This window comes from Saccostrea cucullata, unplaced genomic scaffold (genome assembly GCF_032062105.1).
Source record: "Saccostrea cucullata isolate Sc308-1 unplaced genomic scaffold, CSIRO_AGI_Scuc_v1 ctg5425, whole genome shotgun sequence".
Classification (NCBI taxonomy): Eukaryota; Metazoa; Mollusca; class Bivalvia; order Ostreida; family Ostreidae; genus Saccostrea; species Saccostrea cuccullata.
In genome coordinates this window covers 21,015-38,899 of record NW_026938739.1, presented here as the reverse complement: position 1 = coordinate 38,899, position 17,885 = coordinate 21,015, and the positions used below count along the sequence as shown (strand labels likewise).

Genomic DNA, 17,885 nt, shown 5'->3' with positions numbered 1-17,885 from the left:
ATGGCCGACCAAAGTTTTATATTGAAATATATAGGAAAATTCTTTAAAAATCTTCTTCTCAAGAACAACAGAGCCATAGTTGCTCATATTTATATGGAAGCATCCCCAGGTAGTGTAGATTCAAGTTTGTTCAAATCATGACCCCCGGGGGTAGGGCGGGGCTACAATGGCCGACCGAAGTTTTATATTGAAATATATAGGAAAATTCTTTAAAAATCTTCTTCTCAAGAACAGCAGAGCCATAATTGGCAATTGCTCATATTTATATGGAAGTATCCCCAGGTAGTGTAGATTCAAGCTTGTTCAAATCATGACTCCCGGGGGTAGGGCGGGGCCACAATGGCCAACCAAAGTTTTATATAGAAATATATAGGAAAATTCTTTAAAAATCTTCTCAAGAACAGCAGAGCCATAATTGCTCATATTTATATGGAAGCATCCCCAGGTAGTGTAGATTCAAATTTTTTCAAATCGTGACTCCTGGGGGTAGGGCGGGGCCACAATGGCCGACCAAAGTTTTACATAGAAATATATATGAAAATTCTTTAAAAATCTTCTTCTCAAGAACAGCAAAGCTATAATTGCTCATATTTATATGGAAGCATCCCCAGGTAGTGTAGATTCAAATTTGTTCAAATCGTGACCCCCGGGGGTAGGGCGGGGCCACAATGGCCGACCAAAGTTTTATATAGAAATATATAGGAAAATTCTTTAAAAATCTTCTTCTCAAGAACAGCAGAGCCATAATTGCTCATATTTATATGGAAGCATCCCCAGGTAGTGTAGATTCAAGTTTGTTCAAATCATGACTCCCGGGGGTAGGGCGGGGCCACAATGGCCGACCTAAGTTTTATATTGAAATATATAGGAAAATTCTTTAAAAATCTTCTTCTCAAGAACAACAGAGCCATAGTTGCTCATATTTATATGAAGCATCCCCAGGTAGTGTAGATTCAAGTTTGTTCAAATCATGACCCCCGGGGGTAGGGCGGGGCTACAATGGCCGACCAAAGTTTTATTTTGAAATATATAGGAAAATTCTTTAAAAATCTTCTCAAGAACAGCAGAGCCATAATTGGCAATTGCTCATATTTATATGGAAGTATCCCCAGGTAGTGTAGATTCAAGCTTGTTCAAATCATGACCCACGGGGGTAGGGCGGGGCCACAATGGCCGACCAAAGTTTTATATAAAAATATATAGGGAAATTCTTTAAAAATCTTCTTCTCAAGAACAGCAGAGCCATAATTGCTCATATTTATATGGAAGCATCCCCAGGTAGTGTAGATTCAAATTTGTTCAAATCATGACCCCCGGGGGTAGGGCGGGGCCACAATGGCCGACCAAAGTTTTATATAGAAATATATATGACAACTCTTTAAAAATTTTCTTCTCAAGAATAGCAAAGCCATAATTGCTCATATTTATATGGATGCATCCTCATGTAGTGTAGATTCAAATTTGTTCAAATCATGACCCCCAGGGGTAGGGCAGGGCCAAACTTATGGATTTAAACTTTTCAATAATAAACCAGTTACTACTTTTTCCTAGCCACAATGCTCAGGTGAGCGATGTGGCCCATGGGCCTCTTGTGACTTTTAACTTAAAACTGCATCATTCAATTGTAGAATAGTGAGATGTAGAGGGAAAATTACAAATCTGCAGTGTATGGCTATTTGCAAATGTAAAATCCTGAACAAAGAATAATATAGAAACAATAGAAAAATAAATCAGAGAAAATTCGAATTAAGTGTAGAAACGACTAGATTTTCTTTGTTAAACTTATAATGATAGCATCTTATTATTTTTTTTTTACACTTGTATTTATACACTCAGATATTCCTTTACTACTTCTCCATTTTGAACGACATTACAAGAAAATTAGATAAATTTGATGTCCACCATTTTGAATCGCCATTTTGACCTCTCTAACACCATTTTCATGAAGGCCAGCATATTTTTCTAATTCAGCATACTCGAAATAGGTTAAAAAACTATGCTGGACCAAATAATAATAATTTGCCGTTAGAAGTTATTTCTAGCCTTCTTTTTAAAAATCAGGACCAGACTATATGGGCCATAACTCAAGAACCCCTTGGCCAATCAGTGTCAAATTTGTCATAGGGGATCCTTGGCCCAAGAGCTACCATTTGTACTTAAACTAGGGTTTGGACCCTAAAACAATGGTAGATAATCAGGAAAACAAAACAAAAAGTACTGGTTGCTAAAAAATCTTCTTCTCCAGAACCACCAAGCAGATTTTCACCAAACTTGCATACAAGGATCAAGATATGTTGAAGATTAAAATTTGCACGGGGAATTACCCTGGGGCAAAGGGCGTGGTCTCAAGGTCACTTCAAAGTTGACCTTAATTTACACTTAATAAAAACATTTATATTTTGCTTACTATAAAGACTAGGATCATCAAATCTTGTAAGTTGATGCATCTTACGACTTCACATCATTTTAACTCAAAAGTAGGTCTCGTTGACCTACATTTTAAATTTAGCTGGCATTTGTTTTCAAATTGATTTGAAGGCATATGATCATTAAACTTTGTCAGTTGATGCATCTTGGGTCCTCAAACAATGTCAAATTAAAAGTAGGTCACTGTAACGTACTTTCTGAATTTAATGGCTAATCCTCTCTTAAACATTTAATCTGATTATTTCAGATGCCGAGAGGTTTAGAATAATCAAATCTTGTAAGTTGATGCATCTCGAGGCTTAAAACGTATTTATTAAAAAGTAGGTCACTGTGACCTACTTTTTGAATATTGCAGACATTTGTTTTCAAATTGTTTGAAAGGCATATTTTAAATACTTTCAGACCTATGATCATCAAACTTTGTCAGTTGATGCATCTTGGGACTTCGGAAAACGTCGACCAAAATGTAGGTCATTATATAGTTAAGTATCTTGGGCACTTATTGGCTTAGAATCATTCAACTTTGTCAGTTGATGCATCTTGGGTTTTCTGAGAATGTCGACCAAAAAGTAGGTCCCGGTGACCTATTGTTTGACATTTTATTGCTTTATTTAAGTATCTCCGATACTTATTGGCTTAGAATCATCAAACTTTTTCAGTTGATGCATCTTGGGTTTTCGAAGGATGCCGACCAAAAAGTAGGTAACTGTGACCTACTTTTGACTAGCTCAGATACTTATTCGCTTCGAATCATCAAACTTTGTCAGTTGATGTATCTTGTTCTTTCGAAAATCGACAACTAAAAAGTAGGTCGTGCTGACCTACTTTTGAGATTTTATGGCTATATTTAAGTATCTCGAGTACTTATTGGCTTAGAATGATCAAACTTTGTCATTTGATGCATCTTGGGTCTTTGAAGAATGTAGACAAAAAAGTAGGTCAGGGTGACCTACTTTTGAATATCTCAGGTATTTACTGGCTTAGAATCATCAAACTTTGTCAGTTGATGTAGCTTATTTTTTTGAAAATCGACAACTAAAAAGTAGGTCGTGCTGACCTACTTTCGAGTTTTTATGGCTTTATTTAAGTATCTTGAGTACTTTTTGGCTTAGAATGATCAAACTTTGTCAGTTGATGCATCTTGGGTCTTCGAAGAATGTAGACAAAAAAGTAGGTCAGGGTAACCTACTTTTGAATATCTCTGGTACTTATTGGCTTAGAATCATCAAACTTTGTCAATTGATGCATCTTTTTGAGTTTTCGGGAAATGTAAACCAAAAATAACATCACCTTGACCTACTTTTGACATTTCATGGCTATATTGTAGCATCTCAAGAACTTATTGATCTAGAATTGTTAAACATTATCAGTTTGGGCATCTTTAGTTTTCGGAGATTGTTGACCAAAAAGTAGGTCATGTTGACCTACTTTTGAATATCTCAGTTACTTATTGGCTTAGAATCATCAAACTTTGTCAGTTGATGCATCTTGGGTTTTTGGGAAATGATGACCAAAAAGTAGGTCACAGTGACCTACCTGTGACATTTTATGGCTATATTTAAGTATCTTGGGTACTATTTGATTAGAATCATCAAACTTTGTCAGTTGATGCATCTTGGGTTTTTGGAGAATGTAGACAAAAAGTAGGTCACGGTGACCTACTTTTGAATACTGCGGACATACTTTTTTTCCATTAGGTCATAATTCCGCGGAATCTCAATTTCTGTTTCATCCACATGTAGAAAATTACATGGATTTCTTATACTGTTACTATATGCCTTTCATCTATTCATCGATATTAAGTATGCTTGGACAAAATTCCACGGACAATTTGTGACCACATACATAGCGTAAATTAATCCACGTGGAAAAATGTACTTCTGCAGTATCTCAAGTACTTACTGGCTTAGAATCTTCAATCTTTGTTTATCAACGCATCTTAATTGAGTTCTCAGGAAACTTCAATCTTAAAGTAGGTCACCTTATGACCTAATTATGGTTTTTTAATAGCTTTTTAAAACATATCTTCAGTCCTAATTTGCTAAGAATCATCAAACTTTTCAGTTGATGCAACTTTGGTCTTAGGATACTTTTAGTTAGAGGCTTCAAATAGAAGTGATAGAATGTACAACTTTTCAGAAGAGCGATTCAAGGCCCTTGGGCCTCTTGTTAGTAATAGCTTCTTTAAAGTGAGAATTTTAAAATCACTAAAATTACATCTCGCTAAAAATAAAATACCAATCTGAAGGACATATTGCTAAATTTGCGCCTCACTAAAGTTTCCACTTTACGGTAAATTATGAGTAGTTACTGAATACTAGACTTAATTAGTAATTGTTACTGAATACTTTAATTTTTCCAATGATCCCTATCAACTTATTTCCATTACTTTTGGGCAAGAATTTAAAGCACCAATTTCTATCAGTTTATTTTATATTCCTCGGATCCTCTATGGATTGTTAAATTGTTTCATATTCAAGTGACCAATAAGGCCCTTGGGCCTCTTGTTTGAATTAATAAGTTGATGTTTACAGATTATTCTGACCAGTGTGTAAATTATATGTACTATATGGATTAAGCTAAAATAATTGTGCATCAGTCTTAAATGTTGCTACTTTTGTAATAATTTTTTGAAAATTTTCAGAAATCATTTCTAAGAAATGTGAGAAAGTAAAATGTGCAGACATTGCAATAAAGAGAAAGTGTCCAATGGATTCAACTCTTGTTCAGGTCGAGCATGTAAACAGTTGTTGTAAAGGTAGCTACCAATGTGTGTGCAACATGAACTTCTGCAAGAAGACACGTTGTGCTCCAGGATTTGAGAGTGTGCTTCATCACTCTGCTGAGGGTCATCCAGGGTTGTGCTGTGACCAATATGTTTGCCAACTATCAGGTCAGTAAATAATGAATTAAGTTCTGTTAGCTTTTTAGCTCACCTAAGCCAAAGGTTCAAGTGAGCTTTTCTGATCAAAATTTGTCTGTTGTCTATACAGTAAAACATTTAGTACGAACACGGATATAGTGAATTCACGGTTATAACGAAGTTTTTCTGGGTCCCCGGCAAAATTCCTAACAAATCTTTGTAAAATTTTACGGTTATAACGAACTCTGATATAACGAATTTACAGATATAGCGAACTGATTTTGAGTCCCGTTGAGGATAAATATAATGAATTTGACATCTTTTATAACGAACTTTCCAAGATTTCAAAATTTGAATAATTGAACTGACTTTTTTTTCTCTCAGCATTTGTATATAAAATTCAATTCATAATAAAATCTTAGTTATCGAAGGTATGTTTTGTGATATTTGCTTCCCTAACATATTTGATAGTAACACTTGAAGGAAAACATGCATGATTGCGAATTCGCTATATATGGTTATACAAATTCGTTATACGGATATAACGAATTACGGATATAGCGAATTAAATTCACAGGTCCCCAGGACTTCGCTATAACCGTGTTTTACTGTAGTTGTTGTTTTTGTTACCGTCATCATTGTCATAAACTTTTCACATTTTCATCTTCTCAAAAAACCACTGGGCCAATTTCAATCAAACTTGTCAAAAAGAATCCTTTGGTGAAGGGGATTCAAATCTGCTCCTTGGTATTAATCAAGCATTTATGATGAGCACAGCTGAGTGCTTTTTCCAAAATTTTGAAATGTGTGGCGCCAGGGTCTGGGGCTTTGTGGGGTGGGGCACTACTGATTATTGCTGATTATTACTAATGAGTTGAAATGCATTTTTAAGGGCACCTGAGTAAACTCAGGTGACCTATATCTAATCTGTTTTCATCCATCATGCGGTGTTCGTCGTTCTTTGTGACTTGTTTGTTGTATGTTAACATTTGAATATTTTAACTTCTTCTCTGCAACCATTCAACCAATTTCAACCAATTTTGGCATAAAGCATGTATGGGTGAAGGGGAACAAAAATTGTGAATTTGATGGTCCCTGCTTTGGGACCTGAGGGGTGGGGCCAAAACCACTAAAATTAATGCAATCTTTAAAAATCTTCTTCTTTACTCCTGGACATGAAGCAGTCAAACTGTTGGCATGAATGTAATGAGCATTGAGTCCTCTACCAAAGTATTGAAATTCATGGCCCAAGGGTCAGGGGTTCTAGTGCTAGGGTCCGGCTTAATAGATTATGTTAGTGAAAATGCATTATTTCTTTGAAAATCTTCTTCTCTGTTCCCAGGCATTTAATAAACAAACCAAGTACATAGTTATGTTGAATAATCTGCCTCTTCCAAAATTTGAATTTCATGGCCCCAGGGTCAGGGGTTCTAGTGCTAGGGTGGGACTATGTAGATTATATAGTGAAAATGCATAATTTCTTTGAAAATCTTCTTTTCTGCTCCTAGGTATTTAATAAACTAACCAAGTACATAGCTTCCAAAATTGTGAATTTTATGGCCCCAGGGTCAGGGGTTTTGGTGTTAGGGCTGGGCTATGTAGATTATATAGTGAAAATGGATAAATTCTTTAAAAATCTTCTTTTCTGTTCCTGGGTACTCAACAAACTAACCAAGTACATAATTATGATGAGCAAGAATATCTTCTAAAATTGTGAGTTTCATGGCCCCTGGGTCGAGGGTTCTGGTTTTAGGGTGGGGTTCTTTTGATATAGTGAAAATACATTAATTATTTGAAAACCTTTTTTTTCATCTCCTGGGTATTAAACAGTCTAACTGAGAAAAACAGTTATGAAGAAGGATGCCTCTTCCAAATTTATGAATTTCAGTCCCCAAGACCATAAACTGAGAATGGACTGAAGTCAAAATTTCAAATTAATATAACTTTTGAAATAATTTTGATAAAAATAAAATTTTTTATACCCCCGCTCTGAAGGAGAGGGGGGTATACTGTTTTACCCTTGTGTGTCTGTCTGTGTGTCCGTGTGTCTGTCCGTAACAAATTTTTCGTCGCAGTTTTCTCAGCAACTACTCATCGTAGAAGCTTGAAATTTTAACACAATTTTCTCTGAGGCATGCCATACAGTGGGGTACATTTTTGGTCAAATCTGATGTCAACTTCCTGTTTGTCTGTGCGTCTGTCCGTTTTATACAAAACAAGTTTTCGTCGCAGTTTTCTCAGCAACTACTCATCGCAGATGCTTGAAAATTTTACACAAACTTCCTTGAGGCATGTCATATGGTGGGATACATTTTTGTTCAAAACCGATGTCAACTTCCTGTTTGTCTGTGCGTCTGTTTCATACATAACAAGTTTTCGTCACAGTTTTCTCATTAACTTTTCATAGCAGATGCTTGAAATTTTAGTACACTCTTTTTTGAGGCATGCCATATGGTGGGATTAATTTTGATGTGAATCTGATGTCAACTTCATATTTTTCTGTTCATCTACCTGTAATTGAACTTGTTTATATTAAGGGTCCTCCACACCATGTGACTTGTGACTTATATAGAGAAAAAAATACTTTTACTTCCGGTTTCATTTTGATTTTGCATCGGCGAATTGCCTGGAAACCGCTTGTAAGAGTGTCTTTGAAAGAGAAAGTAGGACACGCATAACAATGAACACATGGCATGGTCACGGAGTGACCAAGAAAAAGATTTCCGTTTTTTTCTATGAAAGACAAATGACTAGGTTTATGTTACATATTAATTCGTAAACAACGAATGCCGGTATGACGGGAACTTTTAGGTTATTTATACTTTCAGGCTAATGCGCTAATCAACCCACTGACATTGTCAACAGAGTCTGTGTTGGAAGTTGATATTTTTGAACACTAATCTGTGCGTTTCAATAATACATCATCTCATTGTGTTTATAAATATTAATGAATAGTGTGCATCTCTAGTTTTCCTCTTTTATGTCTGTCTAGTTCAGTAGCCAGTAACTATTGGGGAGACTTGCCAAAGTTTTTGAGTCCCGGGCAACAGGAAAGATAACTCCAAAAAGGAACTTTGATACCAATGATTTTGAAAATATTTTTTCTACATCAGTGCATTTAATTTTAATTCAATTTTTTTATATGCCCTTCTTAAGATGGGACGTATTATGTTATAGCCCTCAGGTCCGTCCATTCTCCATCTGTCCATTCGTGTCCGGCTCATAACTTCAATACTATTAGGCCTAGGATTATCAAACTTTGTCAACTGATACTTCTTGGGTAGACGGTGTGTCGCGCACCAAAAGTAGGTCGCTCTGACCTTTAATAAAGATGCTATGGCCAAATATGGAAAAATCCTGTCCGGCTCATATCTAGAAAACTATTAGACCTAGAGCTATCAAACTTGGCAAAAGTATACATCTTAGGTAGAAGGTGTGTCGCGACCTATTTCAAGGTCACTGTGACCTTTAATTTTAGTGAAAATTTTTAAAAAACTAAGTTTTTTAAATTTTAAATTTCATAATCCTAAAAATGTAAAAAATAGAGTTGTATCCTTATTAAAAAGTATTAAATCAAGTAAAAACTTATTTTTTCATCATATACTTTACAGCAATCTTAAACAAATTTCAATGTTAATGAGAGGAATTCAGTTTGTCCCATGGGCATAATTATCAAGCACTGGTCAGGAAGAATTTTGATAGCAGAAAGTTGCATGTCAAATTAGAGAGAAATTAATGAGTTTAGTGTGAGGAGGTAACTAGTAGAGCATTGGTGTTATCCCTTGGGTATTGGGCAAATGGACAGCCAGCCTAGCTGTTAGATTAAAAATAGCTCTTGTTGGCTAGCTAAGTTTTAAAATGAATTTGATGAATAGTAATTAAAACTTATTTGATATTGCACAATAAACTAATAATCTGATATTATATAATATTAATTAATTAAAAACTAATTTTATGGGGTGGGGTTGAATCAGCATGCCTACTTGACCATATGAATTAAATATAAAACTAGCTGTCTGGCATTAAATCTAAAAAGAAATCATGGAGTATTTTATATGTTTTAAAAGTGTTTTAGGATAAAAAGTGCAGATCCATTAATATTTAGGGAGTAATGAGTAGACAAGCATCCAGTCAAAGATTAATTAATGAGTTCAATGTACGAAGGCTATCTGATCAAGGGCTGCCTTATCTGTATCCTTTGGGGATTAGACAGAAGAACTGCTGGTCAGTCTATAGAATATGTCATTTGATGGCCAGCCTTTCTTTTCAAAATTAATTTGGCATAGATTAAGTTGTTAAGACTAATTTGATATTGTTTATTATGATGGCCGGCATTTGACAAAGTCTAACACAAACAGTTGTATAGAAATCTGTCAGTTATATAATATTTGTTATAATTATGCCTACAGCACAGGGGATGGATAAAGAAATATTTTTTTTAAAAATGGAAAAATCATGGAAATCATAGAATCAAGGTTGAAGTGATTTTCTTGCAGTCTAAACTGTTAAAGATAATTGTGTAATATTTTGACGGGCGTATCATGCTGTGGCGTGGCACTTTATTTGCTTAAATCTAATTCATTGAATAATGATGTTTCTTCCATACAAAATAAGTCTTCCTTGATTTTTCTCTAGATGTATTTGAGAGAAAATGAGTTTTATTTATTTTTAGCTCTACTGGTCAGAGACCAGAAGAGCTTATGCAATAGAAAGGTGTCCGTCGTCCGTCCGTCTGTCTAGCTGTCTGTCTGTCCGTCTGTTTGTAAACAATTTTTCAAAACACTACTCCTCCCACAGTTTTGGTCTGATTTTAATGTAACTTGGCACATAAGTAGACTACACTAAGATACATAGAACAGTGCATTGGTTTTTAATTTCGATGAACGGTGTTGCCATGGTTACTAAAAATATAACTTTCAGTGAAATTCTTTTAAAACGGTACTCCTCCTACAGTTTTGGTCTGATTTCAGTATTACTTAGCACACAAGTAGACTACACTAAGATACATAAAATAGTGCATCAGTTTTTAATTTCGATGAACAGTGTTGCCATGGTTACTAAAAATAGAATTTTCTGTGAAATTCCTTTAAAACGCTACTCCTCTGACAGTATTGGTCTGATTTCAATATTACTTGGCACACAAGTAGACTACACTAAGATACATAAAATAGTGCATCCGTTTTGATTTCGATGAACAGTGTTGCCATGGTTACTAAAAATAGAATTTTCTGTGAAATTCCTTTAAAACGCTACTTCTTCAGTTTTGGTCTGATTACAGTATTACTTTGCACACAAGTAGACTACACTAAGATACATAAAATAGTGCATACGTTTTTGATTTCAATGAACGGTGTTGCCATGGTTACTAAAAATAGAATTTTCAGTGAAATTCCTTTAAAACGCTACTCCTTCTACAATTTTGGTCTGATTTAAGTATTACTGAGCACACAAGTAGACTACACTAAGATACATAGAATAGTGCAAGGGTTTTTGATTTCGATGAACAATTTTGCCATGATTACTAAAAATAGAATTTTCTGTGAAATTCCTTTAAAACGCTACTCCTCCTACAATTTTGGTCTGATGGCAATGGATTCTTTTCTCATCCTTTGTTATAAGTACAAACCAGTAGACCTACAGTCTCGACAGAGACTTCTGGTTTATAAATTAAATTAATTTCTCTAAAAAATATGTTGATCGATAAAATTAAATTTTTATGGTTATTCTGTGAGCATAAAAATATACGATAGGGTAAGACAAAATTTTTGGTCCTACAAATGAAAACTCCTTGGGAAAATTTTTTTGAAATTATTATTTTAAAAATTCCATATAAATTACATTTTTATCCTTGGTCAGTTTTTAGCTCTACTGGTCAGAGACCAGAAGAGCTTATGCAATAGTAAGGTGTCCGTCCGTCCGTCTGTCTGATGTGTCTGTCCTTCTGTCTGTAAACAATTTTTCAAAACGCTACTCATCCTACAGTTTTGGTCTGATTTTAATATAACTTGGTACACAAGTAGACTACACTAAGATACATAAAATAGTGCATCGGTTTTTGATTTTGATTAACGGTGTTGCCATGGTTATTAAAAATAGAATTTTCAGTGAAATTCCTTTAAAATGCTACTTCTCCTACAGTTTTGATCTGATTCCAATATAACTCAGCAAAGAAGTAGACTACACTAAGATACATAAAATTGTGAATCGGATTTTGATTTTGATGAACGGTGTTACCATGGTTACTGAAAATAGAATTTTCTGTGAAATTCCTTTAAAACGCTACTCCTTCTACAGTTTTGGTTTGATTTCAATATAACTTGGCACACAAGTAGACTGCAGTAAGATGCATAAAATGATGCATCGGTTTTTGATTTCGATGAACAGTGTTGCCATTGTTACTAAAATTAGTAATGTCTGTGAAAATCCTTTAAAACACTACTCCTTCTACAGTTTTGGTCTGATGGCAATGGCTTCTTTTCTCATCCTTTGTTATAAGTACAAACCAGTAGAGCTACAGTCTCGACAGAGACTTCTGGTTAAAGGTTGATATGCTTGTTAAAAGTAATGCTCAATAATATGAGAACATAAGCTGTATGTGTGTGGAGGACCCTTAACAAGATAGTGTTTATTTACATTAGAGCGGGGGTATTACTAGTGAGTATTGGCTCACAGATTTCTTGTTGACTTAGTCTGTTCTCAGTTTATGGTCTCCAAGCCAGGGCTCCTGGGTGAGAGGTTCTGGTGGGGCTTTAATGATTATATAGTGAAAATGCATGAATTCTTCGAAAATCTTTTCCTTTGCTCCTGGGCCAGTGATTCATGCAAGTACATAGTTGTGTTGAATAAAGGTGCCTCTTCCAAAATGGTTAGATAATTTCCAGGACCCTGGGTCAGGGGTATGAGGGGTTGGTGGGTTACAGAGTCTGAAAATAAATAATTGCTTTAAAATTTGCTATTTGTTATTGATAAACCATTTATGATGAAATAAAATTTATTGATTATATTTCCAAAATGTTGAAATATGCGGCCCCAGGGTCAGTGGTTCCTGTGGGGTGGGGTGCACAACTGGTTATAAAGTGGAAATGCATTTGTTTTCATTGTTACTCTGATCTACCTCTGGGTATTAAGTAACCAGAGTAAGCATGCTAAGTGTATAGTTATTATAAATAAGCAATGGTGCCTCTCTCAAAATTGTGAGTTTCATGGTCTCTGGTTTAAAACACGAACCAAATTCAATTGTTGAAAAGCTGTTACGTATATGATATACAGGTGGCCTATAAGGCCCATGGGCCTCTTATTTGTTTTCCTACTCTTTCTATGGGTATTAAGAAACCAAACTAAGCTTTCTAAATGTATAGTTATAATGAGCAATGATGGTGCCTCTTTCAAAATTTTGAATGTCAATGCCTTTTGTTTAAAACACGAACCAAATTCAATTGAAAGTTTTAAATGACAGGTGCTCAGGTGACCTATAAGGCCATGGGCCTCTTGTTAAATAATGAAAGAGTCCTCATATACTGGATGAGCTAGTAATCCATGACTGGGATGAAAAGATGGGCCATCCATGCCTCGTGACCATAAACTGAGATCAGACTTAAGTCAAAATTTCAATTCAAATCAATATAACTTTTCAAATAATTTTGATAATGAAACAAAATTTTAACATGTGTTTAAATTGAAATACCCTTTAAGTAGAATTTTTAGCGAGGATTTAATTTTGGCATTATTAGCAAGGGTGCTGACATCGCTAAAATTGAATATCGCTAAAAATTAATTGCATATTATTTGAAATAGCTTCTTTAGTTAGCATTTTAAAATCACTAAAATTACTTCTCGCTAAAAATAAAATACAAGATTTTAGGTAGAAATCGCTAAATTTGCCTCTCACTAAAATTTCCACTTGCACGGTATATTATAGAAACCTGCAAATATTTTATGGAATGTCAATGTATGTATTAAAAATGACAAGCTATTCAAAATCAAAATTTTTGACTCAAATCTGTTCTCAGATTTTGGTCTTGGGGCCTAGTCATTGATGACCAATTTTTTTATCAATTTGACAACCCCAATATTTTGTAAATTCTTTTTTCAACAAATAAAAAAAAAAATCACCTCTTACATTAGAAATCAAGGTCACTATAATTAAGCTACCAGTGTTTTGTGTGATATGATGTCTCTTCCATTTATCTCAGTAGTACATGTACTTTAATAATTTAATTTTGCAAGAACCAAGCTAAATGTTTATCTCTGGTCTTCTGTGACATGCTATTTAGAGGTTACAATTATTGACACACTCTTAGACTTCAGTGAACACTGAATAAATTTGTCATCCTTTAGTTTTTAGCAACAAAGGTATTATGGGAAAAAAGCACAATAGTTGTGGACAATAATATAAATCCTCCATTTCACTCGTTTCCTCAAAGCATGTCATCTCTTTTTCATTAGGCACTGTTAATAAATGTATTGATCTCAATTTGGGTAAGGGTCTGATAAACAAGGAGCCTCTCTTATCTCCTGACGACAGGGACTTTCTGAATTATGGACCCTCATGCAAACCTCAGTTTTTAGGTCACCTGAGTAAACTCAGGTGACCTATTGCTATCCGTTTTCGTCCATCGTCATGTGTTGTGCGTCTTGTGTAGTAACATTTGAACATTTTCAGCTTCTTCTCTGCAACCACTGAACCAATTTCAACCAAATTTAGCACAAAGCATCTATGGGTAAAGGGGAACAAAAATTATGAATTTCATGATCCCTGCCCCCCTGGGGCCTGAGGGGTGGGGCAAAAACCACTAAAATTAATGCAATCTTTAAAAATCTTCTTCTTTACTCCTGGACATCAAGCAGTCAAACTGTTTGCATGATTGTAATCAGCATTGAGTCCTCTACCAAAATTGTGAAATTCTAGGCCCTGGGGTCAGGGGTTCTAGTGCTAGGGCGGGGCAAAATAAGTATATAGTGAAAATGCATTATTTCTTTGAAAATCTTCTTCTCTGCTCCTGGGTATTAAATAAACAAACTAAGTACATAGTTATGATGAGCAAGAGTGCCTCTACCAAAATTATGAATTTTATGGCCCCAGGGTCAGGGGTTCTGGTGTTAGGGTGGGGCTCTATTGATTATATAGTGAAAATACATGAATTCCTTGAAAATCTTCTTCTCTGCTCCTGGGTATTAGATAAACTAACTAAGTGCATAGTTATGATGAGCAAGAGTGCCTCTACCAAAATTGTGAATTTTACGGCCCCAGGGTCAGGGGTTCTGGTGTTGGGGCGGGGCTCTATGGATTATATAGTGAAAATACATTAATTCTTTGAAAATCTTCTTCTCTGCTCCTGGGTATCAAATAAACTAATTAAGTGCATAGTTATGATGCACAAGAGTGCCTTTAGCAAAATTGTGAAATTTACGGCCCCAGGGCCAGGGGTTCTGGTATTAGGGCGGGGCTCTATTGATTCTATAGTGAAAATACATGAATTCTTTGAAAATCTTCTTCTTTGCTCCTAGGTATTAAATAAACTAACTAAGTGCATAGTTATGATGAGCAAGAGTGCCTTTAGCAAAACTGTTAAATATATGGCCCCAGGGCCAGGGTTCTGGTATTAGGGCGGGGCTCTATTGATTCTATAGTGAAAATACATGAATTCTTTGAAAATTTTCTTCTCTGCTCCTAGGTTTCAAATAAACTAATTAAGTACATAGTTATGATGAGCAAGAATGCCTCTTCCAAAATTGTGAATTTTATGGCCCCAGGGTCAGGGTTCTGGTGTTAGGGTGGGGCTCTATTGATTATATAGTGAAAATACATAAAATCTTTGAAAGTTTCTTCTCTGCTCCTGGGTATTAAGCAGATAAACTACCTATATAGTTATGATGATCAAGGGCCCTAAGCTTCCAGAATTGTGAATTTCAAGGCCCCAGGGTCAGGGGTACCATAGAGGGGGGCTGTACTTATATACCGGTACATGTACTGAAAATGAATGAATTGTTTGAAATTTGCTCCTTGGTATTAATCAAATATTTTTGAAAAGCATACCAGGTAGATGCCTTTTCAAAAATTGTGCAATGTGTGGATCTAGGCCTAAGGATCAGGGGTTCATGTGTGGTAAGGGCACTACTGATTATTGCTGAATATTACTGAGTAGTTGAAATGCATTTTTTGTTCCCCAACCCTGCCTATGGGTATTAAGTAACCATACTAAGCAACTGCTAAGTGTATGGTTATGATGATCAATGGTGCCTCTTTCAAAATTGTGAATGTCATAGCATCTGGCTTAAAACATGAATCAAATTCAATCACTGGAAAGTTGTTGCATAATACTCAGGTGACCTATAAGGCCCATGGGCCTCTTATTTATCATTGTCATCAAGAACAGCCAGGTATTGTGTTTAACTGCTGACAAAGATCAGTTCATGCAGTCATATTGTTTGGTCAGTTATTTTGTCACTCTTAAATTACTTAAGATTCCTGTTCTTAATTTACAATTGGCTTCGATCATTAACCAATATTATAAATGATCCGCATTTTTAGCTTGACACTTAAAATCAGCTGACATATTATTGTGTCTGATTGTCTCTTCAACTGAAATCTATACTGTACTGTCAAGAAGGTGTTAGGGCTCATTAGCATAAAGATGTCTCCCATTGTTCTATTTCAAGACAAGTGTTTTATCACCATCCAATTCGTTTATGCACTAAGAGTAAAAAATAACCTGGTATAATGGGTTTATATATGATACATAATGAATGAAGGCAAGGTTATAATGCTCAGTTGTTACTGGTGAAAGGATATGGCATTTTCTCTTTTGACCTTGATTTATGAGGAATTCTTAGTCATTTAGGCCTTAAATAAGTAAATTAACCGAGAAAAAGGCTATATTGTGAATAAATGAATTGTATGTACATGTGTTAATTTACCAAAATAAAATTGTAGTTTTAAATCCTCATTAAATTTAAGTACATTAAGGCAATAAAAGTAAATTCATATAGATATATATGATATAAATGACTTATGGGGAGAAATTTATGTATTTTTAGTCAGACTAATTTTATTATTATGGGTACATTTCATAAAAAGGGGAAAAAATGGAGAGAATCTGTTTTGCTTAAAACACTGCAGTATATTTGCCAAATAATTTTGTGCAGTAGAACACTGCCCACACAGTTAATACATTTGCATTCTTTGTCCTTGTCAAAATCTCCTCTCTGCCCACATGTTTGTTTGTCAGAGATTTCACTGGGTATAGGATGACCATAAACACTGTCTTAATGTCTCGGATGTCAAAAACAGACTGAAAAACAGTTAAAAGCTTGAATTTCTAAACATTTTTATTAAAAGGAAGATTATCATTTTTCCTAATCCTATTTTAAAAAGCAGATAGTAAAAGCTAAAATTTCATGTGGAAATATTAAGGTGAAAACTTGTACAAACAAAGAATATACTGTTCATAGGATTATTTTCGTTTAATTAGTAAAAAAGGAATGAATAAAACTGGTAATTGGGTAAAAAAATATTGTTTTCAAGATTAAACCTGTTTTTGTATGGATATCCTAAAGACACTGGATATCCTATAAAAAAAAAACGTTCACTTTAGCTCAGTCGCTAGAGCGCTCGCTCTGTGATTGGAAGGTTGTGAGTTCAAATCTAGGCTGTGACAGACCTAAGTCAATAAAATAAATGGGTAGCAACTATTCTTTTGCCCTACACTCAGCACTTGAATTGAAAGTTTGGGGTCCTTCAGTTGAGACCTTAAAAACCGAGGTCCTGTGTCACAGTAGGCATTGGCAGAATAAAGATCCCTCACTGCTCAATGACCCTGAGTGACGAGTAAAGGTCAAAATTTGAAGCCCTAATTCACCTGTATATGGTCAGGGACCTATATACTAACGGGATAGGCAACTCCTTCATCGCCATGTTTCTTTACCCAAAACATCACGCACAACACTACAAGTTTTTAGAACTACGTTTATTCCCAGTAAACAGGGTGTTTTCTGATTAATATCATTTATTCCTTTTATGTATAGGAATTGATTTATTGATAAATTTCAAAGCATAATAATAATATAATTTAAATATAAAGAAAACAAACACTGAAAATCGGCGATTTCTTAAGGAATCACTGTCTAGTTTTGAGGGTATGCCAGGGCATCAACAATAGTGGGAAACATGGGATAATTTGCATAACGGGCGAACAATATTGTGAAACATGGGATAATTTGCATAACGGGCGAAGCCCGTTATGCTAAAATTATCCCATGTTTCCCACTATTGTTGATGTCCCTGGCATACTCTCAAAACTAGACAGTGATTCCTTATGTTTCCATTTTTACTTGAAATAACCATCTTAAAATAAATCGAAATACCGTCTAATTGAGTAGATTTGAAATGCACAAGGCCCCATGATGTCAAATTTTACTATAAAAAAAATAGTCCCAAAAAACACGAAACAAATTTATTGATTATTTAGTTACCGTAGTCAAATATCAACATTTATAAAATAAACAACAAAAGAATTTTAAATTATGATGAAAGTAATCTTGTTAACTTTAATTATATATGTGACCTAGATTTAGGTTGTCGGAAGCACGAACATAT

General features: G+C 34.9%; 1 protein-coding gene across 1 annotated transcript in view; it reads left to right on the top strand.

Moving 5' to 3' along the window:
* LOC134251121 (cysteine-rich motor neuron 1 protein-like) overlaps positions 1-5,320 on the top strand; it is a gene marked incomplete at its 3' end in the record, with an annotated part of 34,928 nt that extends 29,608 nt beyond the window's left edge. Inside the window, exon 2 of the mRNA XM_062733482.1 lies at positions 5,072-5,320. Within this exon, the coding sequence (XP_062589466.1) occupies positions 5,072-5,320 (249 nt within the window). The remainder of the gene's footprint in view (positions 1-5,071) is intronic.
* Between the last annotated feature and the right edge of the window lie 12,565 nt (positions 5,321-17,885).